Source organism: Grampus griseus (assembly GCF_964374135.1).
Source record: "Grampus griseus genome assembly, chromosome: 4".
NCBI classification, from domain to species: domain Eukaryota; kingdom Metazoa; phylum Chordata; class Mammalia; order Artiodactyla; family Delphinidae; genus Grampus; species Grampus griseus.
In genome coordinates this window covers 22114905-22140100 of record NC_138997.1, presented here as the reverse complement: position 1 = coordinate 22140100, position 25196 = coordinate 22114905, and the positions used below count along the sequence as shown (strand labels likewise).

General features: G+C 37.3%; 1 protein-coding gene across 4 annotated transcripts in view; it reads left to right on the top strand.

Annotated features, from left to right (window-relative positions):
• Positions 1–25196, top strand: part of INPP4B (inositol polyphosphate-4-phosphatase type II B) — a gene marked incomplete at its 3' end in the record, with an annotated part of 719784 nt that overhangs the window by 595119 nt on the left and 99469 nt on the right. For all 4 annotated transcript variants that reach the window (XM_082653036.1, XM_082653035.1, XM_082653034.1 and 1 more), the window contains one exon: positions 11558–11717. In XM_082653036.1, coding sequence (XP_082509162.1) covers positions 11558–11717 — 160 coding nt within the window. The remainder of the gene's footprint in view (positions 1–11557; positions 11718–25196) is intronic.

The window sequence follows — 25196 nt, the reverse complement described above, 5'->3', positions numbered from 1 at the left end:
GGTTTGCACATAAGATTAAAGTAATTCCATTTTACAAAATCTGTTTTATTTAATTTCTGGCAGGAACTGTAGGTTTAACAACTACCTAACTTGAACAACTGCATTTAGCTTCTAATAATAAATATTTGGAAAGTGAGTTCATGTTAGTAAATTACTCTTGAGTTCTACTGAGCTGATGCCTATAAAACACCTTTCTTTTGGAGGTCAGGAGAATCTCTGTTAACTCTCTATCAGTGTGAGAAGGTTCTTTCTCTGTTCAGCTTGTTTGTTGGCAAAGTTGATGACATATGAATCTGGATAATAATTATCTAGTCAATAAGGAAGAGATTGAAACTAAAATGATCACTGACCAAAAAAAAGTCTGTTATTTGCTGAATTTTACTTATTAAATAATTGAGAGCTTTAAAGGTTGATTTTCGTGAAAAGTTAGTAAACAATTAACCCGCAGAGGAATATTGGGATTTTATGACAATCTGTGCAAAGAAATAGACTAATATCGCATTCTTCATCTTTTAGCTGGTAAAGATGACATATTGCTTTTCTGTCGCTATATCTCTACAACAGATGCTCCCAACAGCTGGGATTCCAAGATTAGTTTGTCCAAAATGTGAAGGCATGTCAACCAACCAAAGTATTAAGTTGACCCAGTTTTTGTGGCTTCCAGTAATTATGCTGTTCTCTAGAACACTGTGATTTAACTTCAACATTACTACACTGACGGGTTTGGGACTAAATCTGCCTACCCTCATTCAGTAATTGTTAAAGAAAAAAGATACACTTCTGATCTTTTATATTCTGATCCATTCCAGCAAAGTGCAGGACTAAGAAAACTGTTGTTATTATTTAGCCATATCCCAAACCCATTTTTCAGTTGAACTACATTTGTACATCAGGCAACGATTCCGCATCCAGATTAGCCACTTAATTTCCCTTCTTCATGTTGTAAATGTAAATCAGATTTAAAATTAGTTTCCATTCTTAAGCTAGGAGAACATTTGCTATGTATTATTATGGCAAAATGTGTTTATGTCACATAAGCACAATAGATGTTTCGCATTAATCCATATACGTTTTCAGTCATTTCATAGTTTATAGAAACAATGGCACAAATTCAGTAATACTTATGTCCGACATCCTCTGAATAAAGTCTCTGTACAACCTGAAAAAAATTGTGGTTTCTCTGTAACTCAGTATTCCCGAAGATTGAATTTTGGAATAAGACTTACATCTTTCTGGTGTGTTCTTTACCAACTTCTCACAGTTCATTTTCTACTACACCTTTCTCTAATGATGTGTAGAACAAATATGAATGTTTCAGTTTGACAGGAGTATTGATAGAGCTATTTATACTGTCAACATTGGTAGCAGTGAGCATACGTGGCTGCAAAATATTACTAACTGTTAAGGACAAAACTTATCTAGCCGGTTTCCTCCTCCACAGACAATCTGCAGTGATCTGTATTCTCAACTTCTCTTGCCAGATTCTGTCTCCATCTTAGACCTTACCTCTAGGGAAGATAGTTAAGGTCATGCATAATGCAGAGGTACCTATGCAAATTCATATTCCAAAGCAATTCTGTTCAGTTCTCTGGCTGCCTAGAATTATGCTATGTGAAACCATTGACCTGATCTTAATAAGAAGGAAATAAATCATTCTCATTGTTTAAAAGTAATGAATTCTTATAGACAACTGGATACTAATCTGTGATTTATCTTTTCTAAAGCAATACCTATGACTTAGTTATGTGAATCAGTAAAATGTCCACTAAAATAAGGCCACTTATTTCCAAATTTTCTGTTATTGATACACAGATAGAGACGTATGTATACATACATGTGTATGTATTCAACTCCAAAACATTTTGTATAATAAAGCATTATTCTTGCACCCCATGATCACACAGCCTCGTGAACGCTGAATTATAATCAGTTGTTTATATATCTGTTTCTTCCATGTGCTCATCAACTTTATAAACTCCTAAAGGGCAAAGACAGTGTTGTGCTCACTTTTGTGTTTATGTGCAGAGCACTTGCACATAAAAGGTACCCAATACTCATCTGTAGAATAAATTAATGACTTTGAAATTTCCCCTCAAGTTATTATTCTTGTCTACCTTCTTGTTTGGCTGGAAACGGAACAATTAAATTTAATATAACTCTGCACCATGTCAGGTACCTTTTCCTCCATTAGAATTCATGAATTTTTTGGAGGATTTTCTTTCTCTCTTCCAATCAAAAGTACCCAGTTAAATCCCTCTCTCCTTAGTGGATACTTCCCAGAGTCATAATCAACTCTGAGGTGACTGTTCCAAGTCATCTTCACAATTATCCTCAAACACAGAAAGTGGTGAAAATTCAGGATGGACACAAAACATCATCAGGCATGACCAAAGTTAAGAACATGATGAGTTAAGGCCTCCAGCAGCTTCCAGAAACCCAGTGGTGGTGATTTTCATTTTATTTGATTATTCATGTGCCGATTACAAAGGGCCCGGTTACACAGAAATAATTTCAGATGTTTACCTGCAAATATGAATTGGAAGCAACTATCTTCCCCTTGTCCCAGCTCTTTCTTTTTCCTTCCTACGTCACGCCTAATAGGGTTGCCTGGTTTTGTTCATCTTGCTATGAGGAGGGGACATTGTAAGCATCTATTCTCCCCATCAGAAAGGACAGGGAGAATTAGGCCAGTTGTTCTCTGTATGGCAATGACAAGTGTTCTGGCATCTGTTTTCCTGATGGATGGGAAACCCTCCTGACCTTCTCCAGTCCATTTCCCCCAGGAGAAATGTGCTCCGAATACTTATCTGATATTAAAGTCCACAAAAGGTGATTAGGCAAAGTTCACTACTGTCAAAATGTACAAATGTCCTATTCCAATAAAGACGTTAAAAAAATTTTTTTTTAATAAATAAAGAGAAGAAACCCCAAAGGAGACCTTTATGGGCATGCGTATTCATGAAATCCTACCAAGTTCTAGATTTTCCCACATGCAATTAATACATTCACCTTCAGCCCCCTGTTTTATGGTACCTAATACAGTGTTTTATACATACCAGTTCAATGTATTTTTCAGAATTAGTCAGAATAAGTGAACGGATGGATTTGCTGAATCAGCAATTCATCTTCCAACTCAAATTAGTGTTTTTAACAGAGATATTTTCTTCTTATTCATGAAATGGTGATTTTCCTGTGGTTTTATAAGGGATCGTATCATCTCCCTTGGATACTTTGCTGATTGTTACAATGCTTGGTTCAGTGTCAGATAGTTTGATATGCCTGTATATAATGATTATGCAAACTTGCATACACACACTTTAGAAATGTATGATTACATTTAAATCAAGTGCCTTTAAACTTTAATACATTCTGATGTGAATAGTGAGATATTATTCCTAAGTAAACATTTTTGAATACACCAAAGTTAATGAATAGTTAAAAGAAATGCCAAGGTCTATACAGGCAGACTATTGTCTTGCTATATCAGGGTACATTCAGTGAAAAAAAAAAATCAGTCCTGGGAATTGGTTGCATGCAGCACGCTCACTGATGTCATATAATTCAGCCAGTTGTACGACTATTTGATGGTGTGTGGCTGACACGCAATTACCAATCTAAAATTAACATCTTTAGTCAATCAGTGATTTATTTTTATTTATTATTAAACAAAAGCTTTATTTCATATTTTCACTGAATTGAAAACTTTAGCTTGATGTGACACATATTAGGGTGAACTCAACCATTCAGAATATGAGCTTAATTCTAACTTCAATTTGAAGATACATGTGCTAATACTTCTTATAGTTGTATCTTAATTTATTTCTCCTCCTAAGTAGCAGGCTATTAAGTCAATCAACCAATGTTAATTAAGCATCAATAATGTGAAGCAGTGCTATAGGTACTTGGGGGAAAACAAATTAAACATCAAAAATGGATCCTGACCTCAACAGCCATATCATCTAATTCAAGTGAATGGCCAGAACTCATAAAACAAGCAGAGATACTATTGAAAGGTATTCCCAGAGCAGAGGTGGGTATGTGATACACATTAACAATGTCAAAAGTATTAAGAGAGAAGTTATGTGAAGGTTGAAGAAGATGAAAAAACCATTTCTTCCTTCCTTTATTTTTCTTCCTTCCTTCCTTCCTTCATTCCTTTATTCATTCTTTTATTAACTATCACCTGGTAAGTACTATGACCTGAAGATAAAAGGATGAATAAATAATAGGCATTTCCCTCATAGAGCCCACTGTCTAGTAGAAAGAAAATAAAAGTTAAGCAAAGAGAGAGTAGCATGAATAGTTCTTGGAAAGGGTGAGAACTTGGATTGATGGAAGGTAAGGGAGAAGGTACTTGAAGCCTAAAAAGCAGTATATGTCGTTAGAAATATTAGTTCCTCCAAGGTTTCCTTCATATCTTTGATGTTCAGCACTCAGCAGGCAGGTAGCAGATGCCCAGAAAATATATGTTGAGCTAATCAGCAGTATGTTTCTACGACAGCAAGGAGACTGACCTGGATGATGCTTTCATTTTGAAGACTAAAGAGAAATAAGTATAATTATCTAGGTCGACCCAACTACAGAGGTGCCTCTAGGCTGAGAGAAGAGTGAATACTTGCTGCAGTACTAAGCCTCCTTTTGATCAGAGGAGTGATGGCATGAGCGTGACGATCAGTGAAGATGAAATATAGACCTGATCATGTGAGAGCTAATCGTATGGGTCTGGGCAAGATCCAAACCAGGGACTGTGGAGAGGTCACTGCTGGAGAAACAGTGGCTGACCATCTGTGTCCACTCGTGTCACTAGGAACTGAATTTCAGAGTGAGGCCAGCAGTGTGTTCATTGGGAAACCAAGGTCAGGGATTTTTACATGAGTAGGTGGATGAAATTAAGCAGCAGGATCAATAAGAAGCAAAGGTTGGGGAATCTCACTTAATTCTGATGGATGCCACATATCTGGCTATATTTAGTGGACATGATGTATGTGTATGTTTATATGTGTGTGTGCAGGTATGTGTGTCTTATGCAGCTTGGGCCATACGTGTGCCAATTTGGACCATAAAGTATTGTATGTACAACTCCTTTCACCTAAAAGTCTGGGTAAGGTTAGGATTCAGAGAGCAGAGCTATCAAGCTATGGAAAGAGCAGAGGTTTGCAGTGTGGAGGAACCAGGCCAGTATAGTGCAAATTGCTCTCTATCAACTCAAAGATAGACTGAAGCTTCTTTTTAAAGATGAGATCGGCCTTGTTAATTTCCTAACTGGTTCTAATCAAAGTGTTCGGAAATTGGTAATGACACGTGACGAATTGTGCATGGAGATAAAGATACAACAGGGCCCTCATATCAGCTCTGGTTTAGCCTTTTTACATTCTTGCTGATCAAAACTTGTCCCTAGAAAAGTTGATCAGCTAAGCATTGCTGAACTTTTTTTTTTTCTTTTTTAAAGTTAACTGCTGATCCAAAGCAGTCAGGATGTCTCTCGATGCCACCAAGCTCATAAACGTGTGACATGCTGAGTAAGCACCATATTCCCTGCCCTCGTGGCTCACTCTGCCAGGTGCAATGGCCCCCTGGCTACTCCTGGCTACGTCCATCAAATGTGTGCCTCTACCGCCACTGGGATTGACCTGCATGTTAGCTTAGGTCCTAACCCAGAAATAAATAAGAACCAAGATCAGCACCTGACTCAGAATGGAATAAATACTGCTGCTTATTCCCCACTGACTTTTGTCTTCATGGCTGAGCCAAAGTTGACAGCCACTTCACCTTCGAGAAGTTGGGTTGTATTAAGGTCAAGGACAACATTAAGCTCCATTTAATAAAGGTTAGACTTTAACCCACCAATTTTCCATTACTTCCTTCAATAGCAGGCTAATGACTGCTATTTGTGGGGGGGGGGGGACCAGCAATCTTCTTTTCTGATAGGTGGTTGTTGTGTTGTTTTATTTGGTTGTTATTTTGTTTTTGTTTCTAAACCTTTCCTGTGGCTGAGGGGCTAAACAGAATCTGGAGACTGATCATTTTTCCCTGGCCTGAAAAGGGGAGGGGTCGGATGCACCATGGAGTGCGGCCACATTCTTACGCTTTGATTGTCTTCTCCCCCGTAGGCAGCCTTTCCTCTTCGTGATTTTAGTAGGGAAGAAAGTTGAGTAGGTCCCAGCCATACCAGCAATCTAAACAAAAAGAATCTCCTAAATGCACTGACCTCATGAATAAAAAAATCATCAGAATGAGAATGGAGTTTCGCTGGTTATTTTCCTCCGTGCATATGTTTTCACAGAGATACTATAGAAAGTGGCTTGTTTAGGATAGAAATCAGATATTCAAGGTACATCTTCAAGAATCTTTGCCTACCCATTTTTAGCATCCTAGCTCCAAAATAATTATCTTGCTTGGAATTAATAATAATTCATAATTATCTCCTGCAAAGTGAATTATCACCTTTCCTCCCTGTTTTATATCCCAGGCTGATGAACGGATCTGGGGCCTTGATGCTAACACTGTCCTCTATTAATACTGGCCACTTATGTCCTTTGACCCAAGCTGATTGATCCATTAGCCAAGTGATTGCTCCATCCGTGATTACATGATACTGTTGTTTTCAGACTTAAGGGGACATGGGACCAGCCTGTCCTTTTTCTAGAGTAATCTCTTAGTTCAGAATTTGCCATTGGGCTCATTTTCAAATCTCAGATAACCAAAACCTAATCTTACTCCTGTGAGGTGACACACACCTATACCTGGTCCTTCCTGGGCTCCCTCTCCCCAGGCTTCCTCTGTCTGGCTTGTCCCCAAAGTTCTAGTAATTTCATGAAGAGCAATTCCTACTGGGTACCAGAATGCTGTGGGAAACTATAGGGGAAGAATCAAGTCTTTGGAATCAAAATGGAATTTCTAATCTACCATTTTAATATTGAATATTATTCAACATCTCTTACCTGAAGTTCCCTCATCTCTAAAAACTAAGCCAATAACATTGACCTTATGTGCTGGTTTTTGAGAGTTAAGTTAGCTAATGTTCATATACCAGTTGAATGTAAATAGCAACCCTCAATCTGCCTTTGGGTTGGAGTCCTCTCTCTCCTCCTTCATCCTTTGCTCCCTCTTTATCTCTCTCTCTGCCTTTCTTCCAGGCCTTCTGCAGTGTAGCGAGGACACAGCTCTCAAATGAGTCATAGTCAAATGTGAGAGACAGAAAAGTAAATCAGTGACTTTACTTTGTTGATGCCATAAAAGAGAAGGAAGCAGTCTGGTAAAGCTCAGTGTTCTCTCACCACTAGCTCGGCAGGAGCTGATCTCCAAAACACAAAGAACAGCATGAGTCTGCTTGGCGTCTGCTGCTGCGTGTGCCTCCAATAGAGTATGCATGAATCATGTATTAGTGTTGCATGAGAAACTGCTCTATTTCTCACCCCCAACAAACATACTCCCAGCTCACGTGTCCTCCAAGCATTTTCGTGACTTAAATGTTTTGCTACCATTTACCACATAACCCTTTACTATATGATTGTTGGTTTTGGTCAGTGAACATGCTTGACTTTGTTCCTCATGCCAATCAAGATGCGTCTACTGACTGCAAACGTTACTTTTTCTCCCAGTGGAATCCTGTGACCCGAGGTATCTACGAAGGAAGAACAATGTATAAGAGTAGAATGTAAAATCATCTTCTTATATACCATATAAGATCCATAAGCAGTGATCCATCCCTTATATGCCTTTACACAAGAAAGACAGCATGCAATACTACTCGTCTTTGATCAAAATAAGTTCCTTTCAACGTGGGTAACAGGAAGAGAGTTGAAAACCTATCTCCTATACAAAGCTAATCTGGAAAATTAAGAGAAAACTTCTCCCCTTTTTCCCCTCAGTAGTAGAGTTTATTCCCAGTATTAGCTAGAGATTTGCTTCATTTTTCAATTTAGAGCCTGAAAGATGCAGGTGATGGTAGTGATTAAGGCATATTCAGAATGGGAGCCAGTTCGTTTGGTTATATGGTCTGGAATATAGACTCCTCACCAAATTCCAATGAGTGATGTCATGTCCTCAGTTTGCTTGCCATTCTCCAGCATTTCCTCCCGGAAGTAATGAGCTTTTTAGGTGTCAGAGGTTTCTACCTCATTTTCTCAGACAATAGGCAGAGAATCATGTGATTTATGGATACGATTGCTTTAATTAATAGCAGAGGAAAAGTGCTTTTAATTCTTTGGCGGAAAGGAGATCTTCCTTTAGGGGAAAATTGTTATGATTACTTGTGTTTAATAGTATACTTTATACTCAAGATTACAGGGTTATAAAAAGCAAGCTTGATTCATTTAGGAAAGCCAGCAAGGATAGGATGTGATTTTGCCAAACTGCAATAATTTTACCAAGCACTTTCATAGATACCATGTCATTTGCCTCTCACTGCAGCATGGCGAGGTAAGCAGGGCAAGAATCATCATTCTAAACTGCAGATGAACCAACTGTAGGTCCCCAGAAATGAGGTGGTTTTCCCAAGGTATCATAGGTAGTGTGTCACATAGGCGGACCTTTTCTAACTTTGGATGTGCTGTTTTTCTACTAAACCCTCTTTCCCCCTCAGCTTTAGTATGCACATCTGTACACCCCCATATTTGGTTTAATGTGGTTGAATTACTCAACTTAGCTCAGTCTTTACAAGACAACCGTCACATAATCTAAATTCAAATGTAATTCTTTCTTCCTAGATTACTCCTACCCAAAAGTAGTTTATATGTTTACAAACTAACAAAATTGACTTAGCTAAAAAAATACATTTCAGTAAAAAAAATATAAACCTCTAAGAAAGTAGTATAATTGCATATTATCTTTGCACTAAGCTCTATTCTAAATGCCTGAAATAGCTCTGTTACAGAGAAAACACCTACTGAAAGATTCCTTTATGGCAAGATGCAGGAAAAGCACTAAGACTCCATTTGGTTCATATGCAGTGATGTATTAGAGAGGGTTCTCAAGAAAAACAGAACCAATAGGAAATTATTTATATATATGTACATAAGTATATATATATACATATATGTGAAGAGTTTTATTAACATTTATTGTAAGGAATTAACTCACACAATTTTGGAGACTGAGAAGTCCCACGATCTGCCATCTGCAAGCTAGAGACCCAGGAAAGCTGAAGGTGTAGTTCAGTCTGAATCTGAGGTCCTGAGAACCAGGGGAGCCAATGGTGTAGATTCCAGTCCGGGCTTAAAAGCCTGAGAATCAAGAGCACCGAGGATATGGGAGGGGGAAGGGTGAGCTGTGACAAAGTGAGAGAGTGGCATGGACATATATACACTACCAAACGTAAGGTAGATAGCTAGTGGGAAGCAGCCTTATAGCACAGGGAGATCAGCTGGGTGCTTTGTGACCGCCTGGAGGGGGTGGGATAGGGGGATAGGGAGAGTGGGAGGGAGGGAGACGCAAGAGGAAAGACATATGGGAACATATGTATATGTATAACTGATTCACTTTGTTATAAAGCAGAAACTAACACACCATTGTAAAGTAATTATACTCCAATAAAGATGTAAAAAAATAAAATTAAAAAAAATAAAAAGGAGACGAGATTTACTAACTAAATGTAACACATACATCTTATTTTGATCTGGATTTAAACAAATCAGCTATAAACAAAAACAAGTAGAAGAAACTTGGAAACTGACTGGATATAAATGATATCAAAAAATAAAGGTTAATTTTTTAGTTATTAAAAAAAGAAAAAGAGCACCGAGGGCAGAAGATTGATGTCCCAGATCAAACAATTAAGCAGAAAGGGTCAAATTTCTCTTTCCTCTACCTTTTTGTTCTATTCTGGCTGTCAGTGGATTAGATGATGCACACCCTCATTTGGGGGAAGGGGGCAAAACGCTTTATCGAGTCCACCAATTCAAATGCTAATTTTATCTGCAAATGCTCTCACAGACACACCCGTAAAGTAATGTTTGGCCAAATATCTGGGTATCCTGTGACCCAGTCAGGTGGATTCATAAAATTAACATCACAGATAGGGAGTCAGTGCCTCCATCTGAATGATGTGGAAAGAGAAGCAAGAAGGGAAGCCAGGAATGATTGGCTACCACGATGATAACTATATTAAAACCTTTATTCTTAAAAATAGAAATTTTTATGACTCAAAAAATTCAGTGTTATGTGTTGCCCTTGACAGAAATGGTTGCTAATCAGAACTAGGAAGATTAGTGACCAGTGACCGAGAGGCTCCCTAGTGGTAGGGGCTGCTTCTTAGACTTACGTCAGCCAAAGTGACTTATTATGCAGATGAAGCACATAATATTGAGTAGAAATTCTCATACTTAGTGTGGTCAGAAGCTCCTGAAGAGCTTCTCGAAATTTCAACTTAGAGTTCCCAATGGTTCTTTTTTTTAAATTTAACTTTTATTTTATATTGGAGTCTAGTTGATTTACAATGTTGTGTTAGTTTCAGGCGTACAGTGAAGTGGTTCAGTTATACATATACATATATCTGTTCTTTTTCAGATTCTTTTCCCATATAGGTTATTAGAGAATATTGAGTAGAGTTCCCTGTGCTATACAGTAGGTCCTTGTTGATTATCTATTTTATATATAGTATCGTGTATATGTTAATCCCAAGCTGTTCTGAGTGACTTGTGGCATCCCGGGAACTGCATTTTAATTCTCTAAGTCATTCTGTTAGAAGTGATCTGAAGATCACAGTTTAAGAACTTCTAATACCTAGAACAGTCAAATCCTTAGAGACAGAAAGTAGAGTGGTGGTTGCCAGGGATAGGGAGAAGGAAGAATGGGAAGTTCATGTTTACACGGTACAAAATTTCAGTTTGGGAAGATGAAAAATTCCTGGAGATGGATGGTGGTGGTGGCTGCACAACAATGTGAATGTACTTAATGCCGCTGAACTGTACCCTTAAAAATGGTTAAAATGGGGCTTGCCTGGTGGCGCAGTGGTTGAGAGTCTGCCTGCCGATGCAGGGGACACGGGTTCGTGCCCCGGTCCGGGAGGATCCCACATGCCGCGGAGCGGCTGGACCCGTGAGCCATGGCCGGTGAGCCTGCGCGTCCGGAGCCTGTGCTCCACAACGGGAGAGGCCACAAGGTTAAAATGGTCAACTTTGCCATTATGTATATATTATCACAATAAAAAGAAAAATAAGAAGTTTGAATGCAAGTGGCGGTCATTCTTTAAAAATATTGGTGTATCTCTGCTTTCTTACTAAGTATTGATAAAGAAAATAGACATCTCCAGCGTAAAATGTCGTAACTGGTGCTCAATTATGGATTCATGCCGTTCGGTAGTTCATCATTGCTTTATGACAGCGGAAAAATAATGGACTAAATAAAAAGATTCACAACACTTAAATTATTCTTTATTAGGAGAAAGTAGATTTCTTGTCTATCCATAATTTGGCCAAATTAATGGGGGTATTAGAGCTGCTCAGTCTGCATCCTTATGATTTGTTCCTCTACCTGCTGCTCTCAGGTGGATTCATCTGATTTTGCCTGATCTCGGTTTTGCAATAAAAATGTGTAGTGATACTCATGCTCTTTTCAGGATAGGGTGTGGGCCCACGTGGGCAAGAGCCTGAACTGCATTATTGCTATGGTGGATAAACTGATTGAAAGAGACGGCAGCGGTGAAGGAGACGATGGCAGCGGCAAAGATGGAGAAAAGGGCCATTCTCTAGGGGACTCCGTGATAACTCATCCACAGGGTAAGGAATCATTTTTTTTCCGGTCATTGACGAGTAACCAAAATGAGGAAGCCAAGATACAATGGGATCGAAAAAGAGGAGTCAGCAGTGCCTTAGATGAAAGTGCTGATAGAGTGTTTTTCCACTGCCCTGGCTGGGGTGATGGAAGGCTATTTATCAAATTGCATCACAGTTGTGTTTTCAGAACTGCTTGCAATGCTCGTTTTTGTTTTGTTTTTGCTTCATAAAAGCCCTCTTGAAAGGAGAACAGTGTTTTCTTTTAAAGAGTCTGACATAGTTTAATCTACTTTTACACATTCCTCCAAATTGTATTAGGAAGAAAAACAAGCATCTGAAAACGCTTAGAAACTTTGAGGGATCTCAGGACACAGTATCTCAAAATGGTTCCTGAAAAGAAGTCGGTATGATAAAAATGTTCCTTGCCTTATTCTGAGGAGTGATTTTGTGAATTATTTCAAAAACATATAAGAAGTTTTAATTCTGTATAAGAAGAATGTTTTTGTGTGTTATTCCAAAGACATATTTTCACAGGGTCTAGACTTTCATGGACATATGTATATGTACACACACACACAGATGCATACATATGCATACACCTGGGTGTCTAGTCTCTGTAGATAGACACACACACACACATATGTGCGCACACGCACACATATATATATAGAGAGAGGGATACTTTCAAATGTATGGCTTATTGACTAGCAAACATGATAATTAAAATTTTCACTACAGTTGCATCCCTATAAATGGCTTCTTTTGTTAAAATTTTTCGTTAATTTAATTAATTTTGACAACAAAAACTAAGACAGATACCTGCATTTCTCTATGATGGTAAGAACTGCTCTTAGAGTGGTCCCAGCTAGATGCTTAAGTGTTTGGAAAGGAAAAGTGTTGCCCTATCCTCTTCTTCCAAAATCTGCTTTTCCTTTTCCTTAAGGAAAATGAGTCATAATAAAATGTGGATGCTTATCAAATTAAATTTGTTTTCTCAATTTGTTTTCCTGATTTTTCATTACTCACATTTTCATCAGGAGTTTAATTATGGGAAACATCAATCTTTCATCACCTGGTTAACAGTAGAACCATTTCCAAATCACTTTTGTAAACAATGGCTTTCTAAAGTTTGCTTACTGTAGATGGTCCTAATCCTCTAGAGTACGGTTATGTAGGTGGGAAGTTTACACTGGTGTTCTTTATGTTCTACTTGATCTAACTGTATATGGGGATTTTTAAAAAATAATATCAGTTTTTTTCTGATTTTCTATAATATTTTAAAAATAATATCAGTTTTATTAATGAAACTAGTCCAGGTCCATAACTTTACATGAATCAAAATGAAAGCCTGCCATAACTTACGTCAGAAGGAACTAGTATACTTCAGTGTTCTTTAATTGAATATTTATTGACCATCAGTGATGAGCCAGACACTGTGCTGTGCTCTGGAAAATGAGGTAAAGAAGCAGAATCCATATTAGTGACTTGTTTTGTCCATTGATGGGTGTTCAAGGCAGAATAATCTTTAGTGAGTAAGATTAAGAGATTAAGGGATACTGAATTTTGCCTCATCTTTTTGTTTTCATGTTCCCCCAAACTTCTCATTGATGAGAATGGAGTTCCAAAGTATTTGAAATTATGCATTTATTCATATCTTATATTTTATCAGAAGATTGTATCTGTGCGATCAAAGTTTCCAGTTAAAAAGTAAAAACATTTGGTAGATAAATCATCTGTAAAATTAGATGAATCGCCTTATTTGAATGTAAAGCATTGTTTGGATATAGTCTAAAACCAGGTGGAATTTGCTCCCAAAGTAGAATTGACAACTTGATCAGCTTTGTAGATGGTTAGAGTCAAATTACAACACAGTGCCCTGTAACTGATTTTATTATTTCTATTTTATTATCCATGTTTATTTCATCCGTTCTTTTTTGTGTTAGAAACATTTTTAGGAGACAAGACACTATTTAAATGTGCAAAATAAAATCTATACTTTGGTCTCAAAATTATTCAATATAGTATCATCAAATAATTCTAAGTTAAATCTTTTGTTAACATTTTATGTGTTAGACGATTGTGTACAGTACTTACGTTTTAGCAAGGATAGTGGTACATAAAAGAGGATGCTTAACAAAGATAAATAGACATCTTACAAATGAGTGTGTGCTCAAGTATACTTAAAATATATTATGGATGTTACTGCATATTTGGAGTGGGATTGATTAGCTCAGTCAGTTATTTAATAACAACGTTTTATTAAATAATAAAAATAATAATGCTTATTATTCTTATTTTACTCTTCCTCTTAAGTTAGGGAAAAATCACTTTCAGTTTCTACCCATAAAACAATGCAGTTAAGAAATTAATACATAGTGGCTTTCTGAACTAATATAAAGCAAACAAGCTAAAGTCACATATTTACCTATACTACTCCCCCCAAACTATTTCAGACAAAGATATTTGAGGTATACATTCACTAATGATATGTGCCTCAATTTACCTGTATTTTAAATTTTTATTAGAAATATTAATTTTAAAAATTTGAGAAGGAAAACAAATAGGATTGCATACGATTTTTATTTCCATCAGACATTTGAATATATCTTGTGTTTACACACACACACACACACACACACACACACACACACACACAGAGTAACCAAACTGGAGTGCACAATATAAATACAGATGTACTTCTTGATATCCTGCATGTCATTATATTATGAGTATTTCCTGATAAATATTCTCTAGAAATAATGAAATTATAATGACTATAAACTAATTCATCAAAAGAGAAACCATTATTTTAGATATTTAATTATTATAATAATGCTACAATTAACATGTAAGCATCTTTGAATATGTAAATCTTTAACTACATCTCAGAAATTGTCCCCTAAGTTAGATTGCTACAAGTGGAATTATCTTGTAAGGAAGAGTTACCCCTTCTCTCCAATGTAGTTATTTATACAATTACTTGTTTATATCAGTGTGGACTTGTGAATAATTTTATTCTTTGGTTTATAAACCAATAGTGTTATTATTTATTTTGGGCTCCAATTGTTCTAGAGTTAGCTCTTGGGAGCTCTCAGTGGCCTTTTGACAGCTTCTGCTGCTACAGGCTACATACTTTCTTACTTACTTTCTTACGTTTTTATTCACTCCCTTATTCTCTGGTATCATGAGGGACTTACTCTAGTCTGATCTGTATTTGCCCCAACTCTAGGTTCAGCTATTTTCCAAGGAACCCTGGTTTCTTTTACTGGAGAATAGCGTTTAGAAACCAACATCTGGGTGGGTTGGGACATTTTGATGGTTCTTTGTAACAATAGGTACTCTTACCAGCAGTACCTGTGAACACTCTTTTAACTTCCCAGCCTTAAATATTTTCACTGATTTCATGCCATTTGGGGTGAAAAAATCATATTATAATCTGATTATTTGTGACTTGACATTATATAACTTAATACTATATTTCAAAAAATTATTTTGGTAATTAAATCCATTTCTTCAATAGCACCAAATTTATCCCCAGCCCATAGCTGGGGTGGAAAATCATTACATTCTTTTCCTTTTATAGTTAATTAATAAATTGACTCAGTGAGTGATTTGAGTCATCTAGAGTTCATTGTTCTATATAAGGTGCTAAATACTGATAGAGATTTGCTGTCACATCATTTATTAGTGATTATTTTCCTCACATTTGATTAGTTTTTCCTTATAATTAAGTTCTGCAGATATTTTTAATCAATTTTAGTCAATACACTAATTTTGATCAATTTCTGATCAATTAATCAGTGGATTTAGTCAAATTTTTTCATGTGCTTTTGACTATTGTGTTTTATATTGGGATACATTTTTTTTAATTTATTTATTTATTTATTTTTTGCTGAATTGGGTCTCTGCTGCTGCGCGCGGGCTTTCGCTAGTTGCAACGAGCGGGGGCTACTCTTCATTGCAGTGCGCAGGCTTCTCATTGTAGTGGCTTCTCTTGTCGCGGGGCATGGGCTCTAGGCGCGCGGGCTTCAGTAGTTGTGGCACACAGGCTCGGTAGTTGTGGGTCGTGGGCTCTAGAGCGCAGGCTCAGTAACTGTGGTGCACGGGCTTGGTTGCTCCACGGCATGTGGGATCTTCCCGGACCAGTGCTCGAACCCGTGTCCCCTGCATTGGCAGTGGATTCTCAACCACTGCATCACCAGAGAAGCCCTGGTATACATTTTGAAATCTCATAATTAACCTTTAGACAGTCAGTTTTTCTTTCTTTACCATCATTTTATTTTTACATTATAACCATAATTGGTGTTTCTTTGTTGGTTAAACAGATGGTCTTCTGAATTGTTGCTACATTTATTCACTTTTTTATGTTCCTCTATAACCTGCAGATATTTCTCTTTTCAAGTTGCAGATTTTTATTTTTATACTGTATCAATTTAATAATGTTTTAAACCTGTAGTTTTGAAGGTATTTTTGTTTTAGATCCAGGATTTGGCAGTATATCTTACTTCATAAATTTGGGACTTACTACAAACAGTGCTGAGAGAAGTAAAACTTTCTCTACTGTTCTGAGCACAAATAATAGATTAACTGTTCCAAATTCCCATGGCTTATATATATTCCTATATTTTCTTAATAAACAAGATTGTCCTTTTATAAGATACAAAGATACTTATATAAGTCCTTATAAGATACTTATAAGCATCTTCTGTATGTGTAGTACCACATGCTTTCAATTTCATAATAAATTGAGGACTCAACGATAAAACCAGTGAATTTAGAATCTTAGATTTTGATGTGCCCTTAAGGATTATGTAATTAAACTTCCTAAATTATGTTAAGACGCTTATCTGTAGTATCTGCCAATTTCCCCCTAGCCTGTGATACACATCTCCACTGATAGAAACCGTTTTTTATGTCCTAAAATGGCACACTCCAGATGTTGATCTAAATACGTTTTCTTTAATTTTACCCACTAGCCCAGATCTAATCATTTACAACAAACGGAACAAATTTACTTTCCTTTTTGCACATTATAGCCTAACATATCTGAAAGCAACCATCATGTTATTTTTTGAATTGCCACTGTTTTGGTCATTTTTCAAAGGTTTAGCATCAAGTGCAGAGTAACACAGGAGGACCACTTCTCTACTTTTAGATACTATTCTATTATTGATATCTAAGTTTACATTTGCTATTTTGACAGTCGTATCTTACTATTAACTTCATTGAAATCCATAAACCCTGCTAAATTGGACCTATCCTTCAGGCTTCTCAAAATTCAAGTAATATTTAAGCACCACTCTGTGCTAGACATTGTGAAATATTAAGAGCACAAGGAGATTAAGACACGGTCTATTTCAATTCTCCTGAAGAGACTGGTGTCTAAACCCACAACAGTAATATAGTACACTTTTGAGTACATGCTAATAAATACCTGTTTCTTTCATCCATCATATCTACTGCCCTACCCTACTCAGGTTTATTTTCTTCACATCTTGGAAACATTTCCTGTCCACTCGCAGAAGTAACAGATAAAAATGATGGGAAAACAGAGATAAATATATATCCTTGAGGCATATTACTAAAAAGAATTGTATGCATTGAAATACACTTGTAATCACTACTCTTTGGGGTTGTGTGTTGATCCGGCTATGTATTGACCCATTTGTGTTATTGCATGGCCTGTATTGCTCTGTTTTTCACACAGGTGTCATGAACTGCCCTGTGAAAGGCCAAATACCCTATGTCATTGAATACGTTTTTCTAATCTACCTAGCTGTAAGCCCTATCAAAAATGAGATGAAGTTCCTGTGCCATAATTTTCCCAGATGAGCCCATGCTGGCTTCAAGTCATCACTGCTTCCTCATACAAAGGAGATAAACATCCCTGGAGATCACAGAATTAGTTCACGTACCACTGGTTACTTTCATGTTCCTTGATTCTCACGTTCTTCCCCAATTCATAATTTTCTTCTAACTGGCAGGCACATGCCTTGCTTGGGATCTGAGAATTTATTTTTCCCCCACATCTTTTAGTTTATCGCTGCCTGCCTCCAGTTAACACAATTGTCTGGTAACTACCAAGAATTTATCAGTAATTTATCACCAATTATCCATGACTAGCGAATGCCAGAGATCAGTCGTCTGAAAAATTCCCCTCCCCGTACTCCAAATAGGGACAAATCCAAGGTTTTAGCAAATCACATTTTTTAGCAAATCTTTTTTCCTATCTTTACCTTTGGTTGGCCAGAGTAGCTATCTTCCTAATTCACCTGAAATAAGTAATGAATAGAACAATTAATCAGTTGACACAATTATATCTAAATATATCTAAAACAGTTCATGGCGTTAAGCCTTATGGAAGAGACATACCAAATACATGTTAGTTGGAAGACAAAGAGGAAGATCCTTTCATTCAATTGATAGATATTTTTTGAGCATCTATTCTATGCCAGGCACTGTATCTAGAAATACACTCAGTCATCGTCGTATTCTTGCAGTCTGGTGGCTGAGCAACTTGTATTTGAAAGGAGATACACAGAGATTTTTCCAAAGACAGCATCTACAAGATAAAGAAAGTGGAAGAGGACGTATCCGTTTGGGAGTCTTCAGCAGATAGATAGATGAAACTGGATAAAATGAAAAGAGAAAGAAAGGAAAAAATGAGCATAATCCCTAATACAGAGCCTTGGGGTGCGGAGATTGCCCTCGGCCGAGGAGTAGGAAGCACCAAGGGATGAAAATCAAATGCAACTTGGAGACCAAATGAGGGAAAAGAGAGGAAATAGTCACCTTAATAGTTAAAACTGACCGCACTCGCCTTTCTGTGACATGCACTTTGCTAAGCTTTCCATCCCTGCCTCCCTTCCAGGCACAGTGATCCCTGATTGAATTTGTCAGAAAGAACTAGGTCTGCAGAATAACTGTTGGACAAGGAATGCTTCAATTTTAAGAGCAGTTTTGCATGTGTGTTTACTTGCCTTTATGTTTGCTCTTAATATCTTGATGAATGATTTCCCAGGCAGTCATAGCTAATGCTTCACTTGTTGGTTACATTTTCTCCTTATCTTACAAGGCCCTAAATTCCCAGACTCCCACTTGCCTCTTCAAGTGCTTTGCCATCTTCTTCATGTCACCCTACCTCAACCTTCCTGATCCAGCCACACTGGACTCTTTGGAGAGCTCACCTTGTGCTTTTCGATGCCAGGCTTTCAAATGTTTGCCCACCTCTACTGTCCACAGGCTCAGTCTGCACATCTTCTGGGGCACCTTTTCTGATCTTTCAGACCAGAGTTGGCGTTACAAGCGGGGGACCACTTGCAAGTGCGCAGAATTCCTCAGTCAGCAGGACCCTTTGCTCTGGGTTTAATGCTCTATGGTCACCATCTTGCCTTTTTTTTTTTAATAGTGTTAGCTTTGTGTTATAAGTAAATAATGGGCAAAGAAGGCTATGCCTGGAACTTGGAGACTTGGTTCATCTCCAGTTCTGTCTCCCTGGTTCTCCAGTGCCTCCCTAGCTTCCCCATCCTTGTCCCAGTCTAGTGACCATCTCCCATTCCCACCCTCACCTGCTAAGGGACCTGGGTGTGAGTGCTGGAGAGTCAGGGTCAGTCTGGGTGCCTTGGAAGCTCTTCACGCAAGATCCCCATACCCAAAGGACTATGACCTGAAAGAGTAAATAGAAATCACCATGATGGGCCGAGAGAGGTACCACTGAGGAAGAAAGAAAGAAAAAAAAAAAAAAGCTTGTTTACTGCTTTTTGAACCAAAGTCTCACAATTTTATTTTTCATTGGATTCTGCACATGATGGAATCATGCTTTCTACAAGAGTTGTAAGTACAAAGGCCCACAGTCATCGTGCAGGTTAACATGAATGAGTCAGGTGAAACTGATGGACACTGGAGCAAACTAGGAAGTAAATGTCCCTACAAAGAGGGCCACTGCTACAGCTCTAGCCAATCATTCCCATGGGGGAATCTGGACCTAAAGTTATTTACCACATCTTCTGATTCTTCAAGTGACTGAATTTTTATATAAAAATCCCAATTTTTTAAAGGTTGATAATAGATTTTTTAAAAATTATTACAATGTGAGGAAGGCCAAATAAAATACATGTGAGGGCCAAATGAAGCTGTTCATGGGCCACTAGTTTGCAGCCTCTGTATCTCTGATTTATTGGTAATGCTGTTTTAAATATTATTTCCCCTACTAGTCTTGGCTCTGTGAGAAAATATGCCAAGTATTTTTGATTTGCTCTTGAATCTCCAGAGCCTAACATGATTCTTGGCAAGTAGAGTCCAACGCATAGTCACCTTGATCTATAACTGCTACCAGACAAGAAATGCTTAGGTTTTCTTGGTATTATTGACTATCTTCAGTGTACGTGCATATTTATGCATACATGCTTGAAAATCATTATATCCTCGAACTTGCACTTAACATTCCTGGAGTCCATGAATTTCTACACATGAATGTTTAGAATTCCATTGGGAAAGAAACATCAATGAATGAGGCTTTTTTAAACTCACAGGTCAGTAGGTGAGACAACTTTTAAAGTACACTTACAAGTTAAAATTAAAACTTGGTAAAAAATACAAGATGACACAAAGATTTTTATTATAAACTTAGAACTCCAATAATAATTGTACCCTATGACATTGTTGAACATTTAGTCTTATCAGAAAATTAATGTTGTTTCCCTTAAAAATTGTGCCGTGAATTATAATGTAACAAAACAACACTTGACCCAGAGCCAAGATACTTGGCAAGTCCACAGTTTACTAATTTGGCTGCATGACCTTTGACACATTGCTTAAATTCTCTGGACCTCACTTTCTTTGTTGGTAAAATACAGATCATCTGCAAATTTTAAAGTTCTCTTCCAGTTCTTAAGTTTTACGATTATAAAGATGTCACATTATTATTTTTTTTAACATCTTTATTGGGGCATAATTGCTTTACAGTGGTGTGTTTCTGCTTTATAACAAAGTGAATCAGTTATACATATACATATGTTCCCATATGTCTTCACTCTTGCGTCTCCCTCCCTCCCACCCTTCCTATCCCACCCCTCCAGGCTGTCACAAAGCACCGAGCCGATATCCCTGTGCCATGCGGCTGCTTCCCACTAGCTATCTACCTTACGTTTGTTAGTGTGTATATGTCCATGACTCTCTCTCGCCCTGTCACAGCTCACCCTTCCCCCTCCCCATATCCTCAAGTCTGTTCTCCAGTAGGTCTGCGTCTTTATTCCTGTCTTACCCCTAGGTTCTTCATGACATTTTTTTTTTCTTAAATTCCATATATATGTGTTAGCATACGGTATTTGTCTTTTTCTTTCTGACTTACTTCACTCTGTATGACAGACACTAGGTCTATCCACCTCATTACAAATAGCTGAATTTCGTTTCTTTTTATGGCTGAGTAATATTCCATTGTATATATGTGCCACATCTTCTTTATCCATTCATCCGATGATGGGCACTTAGGTTGTTTCCATCTCCGGGCTATTGTGAATAGAGCTGCGATGAACATTTTGGTACATGACTCTTTTTGAATTTTGGTTTTCTCAGGGTATATGCCCAGTAGTGGGATTGCTGGGTCATATGGTAGTTCTATTCGTAGTTTTTTAAGGAACCTCCATACTGTTCTCCATAGTGGCTGAGCCAATTCACGTTGCCACCAGCAGTGCAAGAGTGTTCTCTTTTCTCCACACCCTCTCCAGCATTTATTGTTTCTAGATTTTTTGATGATGGCCATTCTGACCGGTGCGAGATGATATCTCATTGTAGTTTTGATTTGCATTTCTCTAATGATTAATGATGTTGAGCATTCTTTCATGTGTTTGTTGGCAGTCTGTATATCTTCTTTGGAGAAATGTCTATTTAGGTCTTCTGCCCATTTTTGGATTGGGTTGTTTGTTTTTTTTGTTATTGAGCTGCATGAGCTGCTCGTAAATTTTGGAGATGAATCCTTTGTCAGTTGCTTCATTTGCAAATATTTTCTCCCATTCTGAGGGTTGTCTTTTTGTCTTGTTTATGGTTTCCTTTGCTGTGCAAAAGCTTTGAAGTTTCATTGGGTCCCATTTGTTTATTTTTGTTTTTATTTCCATTACTCTAGGAGGTGGGTCAGAAAGGATCTTGCTATGATTTATGTCATAGAGTGTTCTGCCTATGTTTTCCTCTAAGAGTTTGATAGTTTCTGGCCTTACATTTAGGCCTTTAATCCATTTTGAGCTTATTTTTGTGTATGGTTGTAGGGAGTGATCTAATCTCATACTTTTAAATGTACCTGTCTGGTTTTCCCAGCACCACTTATTGAAGAGGCTGTCCTTTCTCCACTGTACATTCCTGCCACCGTTATCAAAGATAAGTTGTCCATATGTGCGTGGGTTTATCTCTGGGCTTTCTATCCTGTTCCATTGATCTATGTTTCTGTTTTTGTGCCAGTACCATACTGTCTTGATTACTTTGTAGTATAGTCTGAAGTCAGGGAGCCTGATTCCTCCAGCTCCTTTTTTCGTTCTCAAGATTGCTTTGGGTATTCGGGGTGTTTTGTGTTTCCATACAAATTGCGAAATTTTTTGTTCTAGTTCTGTGAAAAATGCCAGTGGTAGTTTCATAGGGATTGCATTGAATCTATAGATTGCTTTGGGTAGTAGAGTCATTTTCACAGTGTTGATTCTTCCAATCCAAGAACATGGTATATCTCTCCATCTATTTGTATCATCTTTAATTTCTTTCATCAGTGTCTTATAATTTTCTGCATACAGGTCTTTTGTCTCCTTAGGTAGGTTTATTCCTACATATTTTATTCTTTTCGTTGCAATGGTAAATGGGAGTGTTTTCTTGATTTCACTTTCAGATTTTTCATCATTAGTATATAGGAATGCCAGAGATTTCTGTGCATTAATTTTGTATCCTGCTACTTTACCAAATTCATTGATTAGCTCTAGTAGTTTTCTGGTAGCATCTTTAGGATTCTCTATGTATAGTATCATGTCATCTGCAAACAGTGACAGCTTTACTTCTTCTTTTCCGATTTGGATTCCTTTTATTTCCTTTTCTTCTCTGATTGCTGTGGCTAAAACTTCCAAAACTATGTTGAATAAGAGTGGTGAGAGTGGGCAACCTTGTCTTGTTCCTGATCTTAGTGGAAATGCTTTCAGTTTTTCACCATTGAGGATGATGTTTGCTGTGGGCTTGTCATATATGGCCTTTATTATGTTGAGGAAAGTTCCCTCTATGTCTACTTTCTGCATGGTTTTTATCATAAAAGGGTGTTGAATTTTGTCGAAAGCTTTCTCTGCATCTATTGAGATGATCATATGGTTTTTCTCCTTCAATTTGTTAATATGGTTTATCACATTGATAGATTTGCATATATTGAAGAATCCTTGCATTCCTGGAATAAACCCCACTTGATCATGGTGTATGATCCTTTTAATGTGCTGTTGGATTCTGTTTGCTAGTATTTTGTTGAGGATTTTTGCATCTATGTTCATCAGTGATATTGGCCTGTAGTTTTCTTTCTTTGTGACATCCTTGTCTGGTTTTGGTATCAAGTTGATGGTGGCCTCGTAGAAGGAATTTGGGAGTGTTCCTCCTGCTATATTTTGGAAGAGTTTGACAAGGATAGGTGTCAGCTCTTCTCTAAATGTTTGATAGAATTCGCCTGTGAAGCCATCTGGTCGTGGGCTTTTGTTTGTTGTAAGATTTTTAATCACAGTTTCAATTTCAGTGCTTGTGATTGGTCTGTTCATATTTTCTATTTCTTCCTGATTCAGTCTTGGCAGGTTGTGCATTTCTAAGAATTTGTCCATTTCTTCCAGATTGTCCATTTTATTGGCACAGAGTTGCTTGTAGTAATTTCTCATGATCTTTTTTATTTCTGCAGTGTCAGTTGTTACTTCTCCTTTTTCATTTCTGATTCTATTGATTTGAGTCTTCTCCCTTTTTTTCTTGATGAGTCTGGCTAGTGGTTTATCTATTTTGTTTATCTTCTCAAAGAACCAGCTTTTAGTTTTATTGATCTTTGCTATTGTTTCCTTCATTTCTTTTTCATTTATTTCTGATCTGATTTTTATGATTTCTTTCCTTCTGCTAGCTTTGGGGTTTTTTTTTCTTCTTTCTCTAATTGCTTGAGGTTCAAGGTTAGGTTGTTTATTCGAGATGTTTCCTGCTTCTTAAGGTGGGCTTGTATTGCTATAAACTTCCCCCTTAGAACTGCTTTTGCTGCATCCCACAGGTTTTGGGTTGTTGTGTCTCCATTGTCATTTGTTTCTAGGTATTTTTTTATTTCCTCTTTGATTTCTTCAGTGATCACTTCATTATTAAGTAGTGTATTGTTTAGCCTCCATGTGTTTGTATTTTTTACAGATCTTTTCCTGTAATTGATATCTAGTCTCATGGCGTTGTGGTCAGAAAAGATACTTGATACAATTTCAATTTTCTTAAATTTACCAAGGCTTGATTTGTGACCAGAGATATGATCTATCCTGGAGAATGTTCCATGAGCACTTGAGAAAAATGTGTATTCTGTTGTTTTTGGATGGAGTTTCCTATAAATATCAATTAAGTCCATCTTGTTTAATGTATCATTTAAAGCTTGTGTTTCCTTATTTATTTTCATTTTGGATGATCTGTCCATGGGTGAAAGTGGGGTGTTAAAGTCCCCTACTATGAATGTGTTACTGTCAATTTCCCCTTTTATGGCTGTTAGTATTTGCCTTATGTATTGAGGTGCTCCTAAGTTGGGTGCATAAATATTTACAATTGTTATATCTTCTTCTTGGATCGATCCCTTGATCATTATGTAGTGTCCTTCTTTGTCTCTTTTAGTAGTCCTTATTTTAAAGTCTATTTTGTCTGATATGAGAATTGCTACTCCAGCTTCCTTTTGGTTTCCATTTGCATGGAATATCTTTTTCCATCCCCTTACTTTCAGTCTGTATGCGTCTCTAGGTCTGAAGTGGGTCTCTTGTAGACAGCATATATAAGGGTCTTGCTTTTGTATCCATTCAGCCAATCTGTGTCTTTTGGTGGGAGCATTTAGTCCATTTACATTTAGGGTAATTATCGATATGTATGTTCCTATTACCATTTTCTAAATTGTTTTGGGTTCGTTATTATAGGTCTTTTCCTTCTCTTGTGTTTCTTGCCTAGAGCAGTTCCTTTAGCAGTTGTTGTAAAGCTGGTTTGGTGGTGCTGAACTCCCTCAGCTTTTGCTTGTCTGTAAAGGTTTTAATTTCTCCATCAAATCTGAATGAGATCCTTGCTGGGTAGAGTAATCTTGGTTGCAGGTTTTTCTCCTTCATCACTTTCAGTATGTCCTGCCACTCCCTTCTGGCTTGTAGGGTTTCTGCTGAGAGATCAGCTGTTAACCTTATGGGCATTCCCTTGTGTGTTATTTGTTGTTTTTCCCTTGCTGCTTTTAATATGCTTTCTTTGTATTTAATTTTTGACAGTTTGATTAATATGTGT